We start from the raw sequence: 10,615 nt of genomic DNA, 5'->3' as shown, positions 1-10,615 counted from the left end.
ATTCCACCCTTAGGTGGACTGTAAGATGAGGTATGTCTGATTTCTTTGTTCATGAGATCAAATCCTCTCTTTTCTTTAACTCCTCACTGTTGTTTGAGAAGATGTTTCAAAATTTCTCCCAGAGGCTTCGTCACCTCCCAGGGCATTTACACTCCATACGTCATTGATACCACGCTATTAAGAATCTTGAAGGTCACATGCAGGTGGTGGCAACAAATGGAGTCATGTGAACTGAGGCATGAATTAATAAGAAACCATTTGGATAATATTGTTTCAGAGCAGAGGTCCGGGGAAGAAGAATAAGATGATGATTGAAATACGACATCTTCAGGTTGATGCTAATTAGTAGACATGTTTGCTGGTCAAATAAATTGATACTGGGTGATACTGGGAGAGGTGGGGTGTGATGTGATTGTAAAAATAAAACTTGCGAACAAAAAAAAACTCAGCCAACTGGGGACGTATACAAAAATCCCTCACATACAAGCTGATTTTATTTGTGAGCTTATTAAAAGGTAGAGTTTGAAACTTGTTTCTGAAAGGCTTTTATCTTATTAACCCTTGTGTGGTGATCATGTTTTGGTCACCCTGCCAATGTTCGTGGGTCTGCTGGACCCGAAGCATTATTCGGTCTTTCAATCAATACAGCTACAACAATATATGTAAAAATACTTAACAGATGTTAACTTTATCCCAATAACAAGCAATATAAACAGCATATATGGTTAATATTTGTCATTTACCCCTGTTAAATCACATTCATAAATAAAAGTGCTTTTCGTTTTTTGTGATAAAATGCAATTAAACAAAGAAACATCAATTACAGTATCTAGAAATGATTTTTGAAGAGAGAAAATCTTTGGAAGACAATGAAGGGGAAAAGTTGAAAATCATGTTTCTGTCAATTCAGAGTCTGGAAGTGAGTTTGGGTTAGAAGAGGATGAGATTGACCATCAGCCAGCTACGTACAAAGTTAATCTGCAGCCAGTCCCAAATCCAGGCCAGGCCATCGGCAGCCAACATATGGATGACAAAAAATGATGACATTTAATGGTCTTTTTGCACTTTAGCCACCCAGTATGGCTGCCAATGTAATAAGGTGCAATCAGGGCCGACACGGATAGCAGTGACTCATGTGCAGGACATCAAGCCTTCTTACGAACTTTTCATTACGAAAATCCTTCTGGATTGCACTAATTTGGAGGGACAGCATGTTTTCGTAGAAAGCTAGAATGAGATGGACCAAACCCATTTATTTGCATATTTTGGGGTTATTATCCGTGCTGGAGTTTTCATCTCCAAAGGGGAATCAACAGAATCCTTGTGGGATGCAGTAACTGGCAGATAACTTTTACATAAATGTGCAGGAATGTGGGAGCAGAGGTGATTGAAATATACAATTTAACAATTTATGTAGTCCTGGGTCCAGTGGACCCGAACAACACTTATGTAATATAAATGTGTAGGGGGGGTGTAAAGTTTAAAGTCACTGAATATATGTTCCTTTATATGTTCATCACAGAAAATGACCCAAGGCCAATGAGTCTCAGGTTGAAACAACTATTTATCGCATCATTTTTCTTTTAGCAAACATTGAAAACGGGTCCCACAGACCCGAACCACCATACAAGGGTTAATTGAAATAGTCTTCATGCCTCGATAGTCATTAATAAGTAAAGTCATCTGAAAAGGAAGTGGCCCTGTAGCAGGACTGTAATAAACACGACCAATGCTTTAATTGGGCCTGAATAAAATGATTGGCTTGCGTACCTGTCAATCAATAACCATCCTGCCGGCACACACCCTGCCCGTGATCTGACTGCATCAGAGACCTCAGCTGGGGATTCATACAAAAAGTTGGCTTCTGGCAGTTGTTAGACAGTGTGCGTTCAAGTGTCTGGTAGGATTGGGATGCAGCCGGCTCTTGCTAGCGTAGCCAGGATAAGGGTCATTTGAGCTCAATGTAAGATACGTACACAGCATCAGATGGAGCATTTTGTACGTACTCTGCATTCAATTCAACGTTTTTTGTGCACGTCTTCTCAACGTTCTCGATTACGGACGAAACAGTTGAAACAGGGGGAAGAACATGTCAACAATGGCAGGGCGTTTTGAGGCCAGACTTTAAGAGTTGGTAAGTTTGAGTCGTACATTAACACAAGCTCCTCCACGACGCCATGTTTCTTGATTTCAGAAACGCTCCACTCACTTCTACCTTTTAATGGATGTCAATGTAAAAGATCCATGGAAGTTTGGAGGCAGTGACGGTTCATTCATCATTTGAAATCTATTTTTTAACATGGAGGCAGCATGAACCAGCCTTTATTGGTCAAACAAAAGTACGACAGGATCTGACCATTCACGTATTTCTCTCCAATCAACCGCCATGTAGTAAAAAATAAGAAGAAAAGTCTGCACTGAACTTTGAGTTTAGTAATAAAGGAGTGGACCCCCTTGAGAACTCTTCCTTGTTTGGTGTGATGTGCTCCTGACAGAGCTGTCAGCAGAGGTGGCCGTCACATCAGTGCAGGGAAATGCCAGCGTGTTTTGGAATAGTACGGCTGACCTCACCACTGAGGAGCGGGAGGGAGGAAAGTGCTGCAGTGCGATGCTTCAAGTTCCACGTGAAGCCTGCAGGGATGTCAGGGGTTAAACTGATTTCCTTTGGATGTCAGTGCCTAGGCTATGAGGAGCCGGAGTGGCGATGTAAATAAACAGTCGTCGAAGAAGAAGACGTCTCTTCTTTGTGTGTTTTGTCTTCGACAAAAAACGTTACTCCGCCTGGTGTTCTGGCGGTGAATTGCGTTGCAAAACGCGCAACATGTTAGAGAAGCACAAACCAAAACGAGTCCGTCGATGCAACTGCGTGCCTTCCACGGTTGCATTCACAGGACTATAATTCGGCCTTTAGTATTCAGTATATTACATCTTAACGAGATACCTTTAAAATATCAAACATAATTATAAAGTAAACATTTGCCTTTTGTTGAGCTATAACACCAACATTCAGAGTAACTCAAGCCAGCATGAAATAAAAAGATACACTTTATTTGAAACCAGCAGGGGACATTCTCTTACAAAAATACACAAGTGTTACGCAGATGTTTTGTGTCAGCAATTGTTCATCTCTCTCTCTCTCGCTGCTTACACCACTGATGGTCCTCTGCATGCAGAACCAACGTGGGACAACCACTATCTTGCTCAGACATAATTTCACTGTGTAAAATAACAAATCCGACAAGCAATGTCATTTGCTATAGGGAAGAAGGTGGGATCCTAGAATCTTGAGACTAGATGAAGATGACAGATTCATTCTCATAAATATCAGGAAGAATACTGAACAGGAGATGATCTGGAAAAGTTGAATTTATCTCCCGCCTTCATTTTTTCTCGGTGCTTTTCTCAGGATCTTTCGCCTTTTTCTGTTTCTCTTGCATTATCTCGGCATCCCTTGGGGAGAATAAAACAACACAGAGTTATTCCACTGACTCACACACACCAGTGACATCTTTAAGTATTTAACTGGAATAGATTCTCGGGTGTAAATGACTAGCTTGTTGTTTGCTGCACGGCTAATATCAACTTTGTCATTAGGATGTTTGGAGGACATATCTTGTATGTCGGATAGACAGTCTGCAAAGACTGAAAAAGTTACAATTAAGTTGCAGTTAAACATGTTTCAGCACTGCAAAAATCCATTGCTCAGGTTTGTGTGTGAATGTGTCTTAGATCGTATGCACACTGCTGCAGAAATATTGTGTGTGTGTTTCTTACACCTCATGCACTCTGCTGCCTAAAGATTGTGTGTTTCTTAAATCCCATGCACACTGCTGCCTACCTCAGCTTCCTTGCAGCAGAAGACAGCCCGTCGTCGCCCCTCTTGCCTTTCCCCCCATCATTCTGCTTCTTTGCATTCTTGGCGCGTGCAAGATCACGTTGGTTTCCCCCTGTGGTGCCAAACAAAAGGTAAAAAAAACAACAATGAGTCTGTGAAACTGTTATGAGCAGCACATCGGGTGTGTGGGCTATACACCCTTTAAAAACCTTTACCATTATACATACGAGAGGAGCCGGGGGACAAGCGAAACATGAGCGTCTAAAAACCCTGATGTGTAAAAACAATCTGTGTGTGTATGAGGAGTGGGACGGCCTAATGGCATAAACACGGCCGGTGCGAAACCCGAAAAAAGAGCAGCCGACGTGGCAGCGAGTGTGTACGGGGCAGAACAGCAGCCCAGGGGGCAGCAGAGCATCCTGCCTCCACCTCCAGGGCCTGTGCCGTTGGGGAAAGTAGGACAAAAACGCCGCAGGAACATCCGCAGGCGACCACATGAACACACACACCGGTGAGTAATGTCGCCTCCTGTGAGCTACAAACGGTGCTGACACACAACACGTCGAATTGGGTCGCTGCTCGCCGAGGTTAACGCGGTAGGCCGAGGCTCAGACTATCAGCTGGACCGCTAACAACTCAGCGGCCCATCCCGGACGATAACCCTAAACCCAAACAGCAGCACGGCCACACAGGCTGGTCTACTTCATCTAAAGCCTCCACCTCAGCATTAACAGTGCTGTGTGTGTGTGTGTGTGTTTTACAAACCAACACAACACTGGCGTGAATCCCAGTCGAATAAGTTAACGTTTGCCTCAGCATAGACGCCATCCTTTGTCGGCTAAAGGCCAAGGCTAGCGAGCGCCGGAGGGGACGAGCCCAGACTACATGCAATCGATCAATGTACGTGAAAGCCTGTCAACCAGATTGTGTGTGGATACCCACTAGTCATCTTAGTAATGGACGCTGGTTTCGGCGGTTCTTCAGAATAGTTGAGCCACAGGGCCGCGGGATCCCTTCTCGTCGCTCGAGTCGCTGCTGCTGTAGCTTCTCCTGCGCGTCACTTCCGCCCGAAAACCACAACACTCCGCTCCGCCCACTGCGCATGCGCCGCGGCGTCAGCGGCGCAAACATTGACAACGTTTTATTCCAAATGTGTTGTGTGAATAAAGGTCTGAGATCAACTGATGCATTGCAACAACAACACTATTAATAGTCATCATCATCATCATCATCATCTAGTTATTCATATTTTTTTTTTTTTTTTATTATTATTATCAAGATTACTTCAGAATCCCCCAAGTCATGTTTTCAGGAATATGACTCTGCATTGAAAAGTCATGTAAGTGGAAGCCCACACAAAATAATTGTATCAAGTAACTTTATTATTATAATATATTGGAATACTATTATAATACACGTTGGCTTGTGTGACTGTACAGACTTGCTTTGCTCTGAGTGTCTCTCCAGTTAGTATGTTGCATTTGGCACATTCTATGTTAATATGTAATGGAGAGCCAATAAACCAGTTGACTGTCGCTTCAGTCATTATTCCCAGCATATATCTATGATTCACAGCAGGAGTTAAATCACCCTGTAAACGCTTACAACTATAGAGCCAGCAGGTGGCAGACTGTGCCAAAGTAAATTTGGAACAACGAGCGCTCTGGATTTCAAGAGAATCTACTGACTTCAATTCTTCATGTAGAGGGTAATACTAGAAAAAGCGTATGATTTTAGAGTAAATGAAAAAAAAGTTTGGAATATTGCATTATTGTCCTTATAAACCAATTGGATAGATGATCAGTGTAATGAAAAGTGATAAACCGTCTGTGTATTGTGCCACGAGACATATAATTGTATAGCAATCACACAATATGGTCATATCATCACAACACAATTCTACTAATGATATTGAACTACTGCCCCGTTCAAGGTTATTCTTCGTTTTATTTCTGTTCTGGAAAAAGAATAATGATATTTTCCTCACAATTTTAGTGAGGGGGTTTTATTGACCGTCTGGTTATTAAATAGGCGAGATGACTGAGTCATGTCTACCTAAAACTGAACTTGTACACAGACACTGAAGGTATGAATGGACAAAACAAACTGTTTTCAGTTGAACTTGCATGAGCCTAATGTACTGTAGTCAAAAAACTCTATGATGAGTGGTTTCAAATGCTCACTAACAATGTCATAAACACCACAGGTTTGGTTTAAAATAAGATTTTTTTATTGCATGAAGTAAACATTTATAAATAAACGGTTGCTGGAAACTTGAGTCCATGGTTGGGGAAAAGAATAAAGGTTATTCAGCTGTGGGAAGAGAACGACGACTGGGTTGGGTTTCTTGCTGAAAGACAAATACTATATTTTAGGGACATAATTGCTGTTTGAATACAATGAGCCATCAAACTGCTGCTGGGTTGATTGTCAAGTCAAACAGTGTGTTTGGGTGAAGAAGATCTTTTTTGGATTTGATTATGTGCTGTAAGTTTGTTTTGGTCTGCAGGTCTCTGCAAATTATTCCTTCTCTAACTTACTTTAAGTGATACAAGTCAAGCCCAGTGTTTTTTGTCATGTTTCTCATCAAAGCCTTGAGGTCAAAATCATTATGAGCAGTAATCTATTCATATGCTCATGCCAGATGTTCATATACAGGCTAAAATTTGATAATAACACATTGTAAGTGAGCGGATATGCCTCTTGTTTCTCTAGTTTATATGTTTGCAGTTACAGGAGGCTATATTTTGACCTGACAAAAAACCCTGCTCCAGACATTGCTCCACTCTTTGAGGTTGCACTTGGGGAGACGTTAGCATGATAACAACTCCTTATTAGCACAAAACAGGAATTACAGCTGCTGCAGATGAAAATATGATTTTGCAGGTGTTTGACGGACTAAATGGACAACATGGTAGCGTCCCAAAAGTGAATCCAAAGCATTTCTATTGCCCTCTGGTGGCTAGCTGCAGTATAGGCCACAAAGCCCACCTCCTCCATGCAATTGGTAAGTGTTCTGGTAAGTTTGGTTTTAATTAGTGTGTTGATGCTATACAAACAGAGTAAAATGATTGACAGCCGAGACACGTGATTGGTTGAATGTGAACATCAGGGGGACCTCGCTACTGCAGCCCCGTTCCCCAATCAGTCCTTCACAGATGACGTCTTTGCAAGATGGCAACGTTCGTTCTCTGAATATCTTTGCTCCTTGTCTCGATGGTGCGACGGTCTATGGTATTAGGTCATAAATGGGAGACAAATTTAGCCCGTGTCAGATGACTCAGAATTGTCTTTCACCATATTTAAAATCTCATGCTCTGGACACAAAGGAAAGATTACGTTTTCTATTCTGGGATTAAAGTTGTTTGTGGAGCGTCCCATGATAATCGTGTCATTTTTCCCAAACCCCATACAAATTGAGAAACTGAAATCTTAACATCAGCCATTGCAAACAGAGGATTAAATGTATAAACAGCCATGTCCCCTTTGAGCCACAAGTGTGCTGCAGCGTGAAGACTTTAACAGTGTGTAGGACAGCATGTCCAACACTGTGCTCAGTTTATTGGGCTGCTGGCGACACACAACAGCCCAGGATGTCTGACTGCGACCTGTTTTGCCCACAGCTGCTTCGGCTGACAGCATCCTGCTTAAAGCAAACTATTTTTGTCTCCCAGTGCATTTATCACCACCTGGTAATTTTGACAATGTTGACGGATTTACAAAGCCTCTAAATGTTAACGCTGTCCTCATGTGTCGGCTGCTCTGGAGCTCAGCAGCTCCCAGTGTTGCCTGCCCTGCTTCCAGTTAAATCAAAGGGAGGTGATGGGGAGGAAGAACTAAGATTTCGATACTGTATTTAACTGCGGCATTTTACATTTACACAAGAAGTCTTTGCCCTCTTATCACCTCCTGCACATTTCCATACTGACTCCTCATTGACAGACATCCTTTTGCATGGTCACATATAAGTAAATAGTTAGCTTGATGGCTGTTATTCTATCATGTGCTGTGGAATGATTAAAACAAAATACCATATCAAAAGCAAGGTGACAACCCCTGTGCGTTTCTCCTCCACCATTTTATTGCGCAGCCCTTAGCATGGGCTACCCTGTTTAGAGCTGTCCGTGCTAACCCTGATCATGATGTGTTGAAGCACTGATGTGTGCCAGTATAAACTTAGTGTGACAAACTGTATAGAGCATTCCTTCTCTGTCTCATTTCACCGTTGTCATCCATCACGCTGCCAGAGTCCTGCTTGCTGTCGTCAGTGATTGATGGGACTTGCTGATCCCATCTTCTGCATCGCCCTAATGTCCCTTGTGCCCAGATTGTTGGAGTTAATTTTGACATGAGCATGTGAAATGATTATGTTGCACATGCTGTATTTCAAACTATAGTACATGTGTTTTTCTTCTCTCTTCAAAGCCTCCATTTTGTGACAGCGAGAGAATATTTTACAGCGCCCCCCCCATACAAAATAAATGCATTGTTAACCTTTAATAGATTTTGATATGCATTTTCTGATTTATTCTGTGGGTTAAATTTACCATTTAAAGAAAAAATCTGACAGTAATATCCACTTTTATACCTCGTTTACAGATTTGAGAACATTTTGGGAAAAATACATTCTCAAATACATTTCTATAAATATCCATAAAAATATGTCATGACTTTACCCCAAGATATATATTAAAATGCTAAATACTTGAAAATAAACCTAGTGAACAGTTAGGCTACCTTTGTGAGGATGTACTCTATTTTACAGCATCGCAGTGTTTTCTGCCAAATGATTATAATCTTAGCATTGCATCATACTCACTGTGATGACATGCTAATGTTTAGCAGATAAAATCTTCTCAGTCTTAGGCTGGTGATCGCCCCCTGGTGTCTGGCCGCAGTATAGGTAACAAACCTGGCCTTCTCCATGTTACTGGATAGGAAAGGGACCAAAATAAAACACACCTGAAACCAGAATTGCAAATGTTTTGTCTAAGATGTATTTGATTTTGTTTTTACACTGATATATATTCAAGTGCTCATGTTCCTAAATGTTTGGTTTAAATTATTTATTATAACCTCAGGTTTGACAGCTGAAACTGACCTGCCATTGTTTGATCGCATGTACTGGTGGGTTCAGAGACTTCTTCAGTGTAGGTGACAACACCAGTATCAAGTTAGCTCTGATAGCAATTTGTCTTGCTTGCAGTTCCATAAAAGAACGTGGCCAAAAAGGATTGTAATCCATTGAATTGAGTATAGTAAATGCGTTTAGGCACACAAGTAAGTTTTCCTTTCATATATACGAAGAATACTGTTTCTGACGTGAGGAGTGGCGTCTGCAGGAGGCAGGATCAAATGTAGCCAAAATCTGACATTGACACCGGCATTGGCACTTATCACTAAAAAGTCTTGATTCTTGTTGTGTTTCCAAGTTGGCATCTTCTTCAGCGTCCTCTACGAGGCTCCTATTTTTCATCCTAGATATTTGTTTTAGTCGTTTTTTAGTTTAGCATCTGTCACGTGTTAGAACGTCATTAAGTAGAGGGCCAGCAGGAAGAACTCTGACATTTGCGTTCTTACATAGAATAAATGTCTGGAGTACAGGCCGAAAGCATTGGTGACTTGAATTTAATCCTTGCAGACATAGGTAGCCAGTGGAGTTTGATGAGCAGTCGAGTGAGACGTGCCCTTTAAGGCAGATTGAAGACTGGATGCACCACCGCACATTGGAGGGTTTCACTGCACATGAAGGGATGCTGGTCCGAAGGCCGATGCAGTAATCAAGTTGAGCGATAACGATGACCTGTACCAAGAGCAGGGTGGCATAATGAGTCAGGTAAGGCCTGATATTTCTTATGTTGTACAGCACAAAGCGACTCGACCGAGAGACAGATACAACATAGTCGGAGAAGAAAAGCTTTCACCCACGTTTCTCACAGCCTTGGTTGGGTTGAGGGATGAAGAGGCAATGTTGAGGCAGTTAATGTTCAAATAGAATAGTGTGCCTAGCCAGCTCATCCACAAAATTTTCCATTTTGTCCAGGTGGACAGAAAAATGACAACCTCAGAGACTTTTACCAGAGCAGTCATCATAACAGCATGGCACTCGAAAGAGGAGTTTCTGTTTGTAGTGAATTTCCATTTGTTGGAGATGAGGAGGCCAGTCCCACCTCCTTGGCCAAACTGGTGGGATGTATGGGACAATATGTAGCTAGTGGATAACACAGCTGGAGTAGCAGCATTTTCTGATTTGATCCATGTCTCAGTGAGCAGCAGCACATCAACAGATAGCGGTTTAGCACAGGCAGGAATGAGTTTGACCAAAGACTGGCAGTTCCACAACTCGACTGAGGGTCAAGAGTGTTGCAAAGAGGTTAGACATGATTTATTTGTCCTCTGACACAGTGATGCTCTGCATTTTCCAGTGATGACATGAATAGAATGGGGGGAAATTTAAGTGGTGTTGGGTTTGATCACATGAATGACACACAGAATGTTTCCCTGTCTTTTCTTCTCTCTCTGGCAAATACCTAACTGAGAAAAACCTCTTTTATCAACAGTAAAATACTCACTGAGCCCTTCTGGTAAGTCCACCTGTTTCCGGACAAAAAGGGAGGTGGAGGAGGGAGAGACAAAGCCAGACAAAAGAACCTTTCTGCTTTTCTTCGTCTTTATCTTTTTCAGTCCCGTCTCACCTGATTTGAATGCCGTTTCAGTAGACCCACTGTTTCAACTTCTACCTGAGGTCTAACGACAAAGCCTGAGGGGAACTAGTCCACT

The 10,615-nt window shown here is 42.0% G+C and overlaps 1 protein-coding gene and 1 long non-coding RNA gene across 2 annotated transcripts; one reads left to right on the top strand and one right to left on the bottom strand.

The window, feature by feature from the left end:
• Window positions 1–3,027: 3,027 nt before the first annotated feature.
• serf2b (small EDRK-rich factor 2b) lies at window positions 3,028–4,920 on the bottom strand. The gene is made up of 3 exons (XM_053418595.1): window positions 4,778–4,920; window positions 3,839–3,947; window positions 3,028–3,450 (listed from the first exon to the last, which is right to left on the bottom strand). Exons 1-3 carry the CDS (start codon window positions 4,782–4,784, stop codon window positions 3,381–3,383), a joined length of 186 nt encoding a protein of 61 aa, XP_053274570.1. The 5' UTR covers window positions 4,785–4,920; the 3' UTR covers window positions 3,028–3,380.
• Window positions 4,228–10,615, top strand: LOC128436758 (uncharacterized). Its single transcript, XR_008338106.1, has 5 exons — window positions 4,228–4,346; window positions 6,722–6,842; window positions 9,477–9,671; window positions 10,396–10,419; window positions 10,520–10,615. It is a non-coding gene; the product is annotated as an uncharacterized LOC128436758 (long non-coding RNA).

Source organism: Pleuronectes platessa, chromosome 1, assembly GCF_947347685.1.
Source record: "Pleuronectes platessa chromosome 1, fPlePla1.1, whole genome shotgun sequence".
Classification (NCBI taxonomy): domain Eukaryota; kingdom Metazoa; phylum Chordata; class Actinopteri; order Pleuronectiformes; family Pleuronectidae; genus Pleuronectes; species Pleuronectes platessa.
Note: the sequence above shows the minus strand (reverse complement) of the source record. Positions and strands in the feature narration are given on the sequence as shown.

Bases quoted from the DNA above. Each gene is read 5' to 3' on its own strand.
- serf2b (XM_053418595.1), bottom strand. The intron at 3,451-3,838 runs GTAGGCAGCAGT...ATTCTCCCCAAG, and splicing joins TCTGCTGCAAGGAAGCTGAG to GGATGCCGAGATAATGCAAG.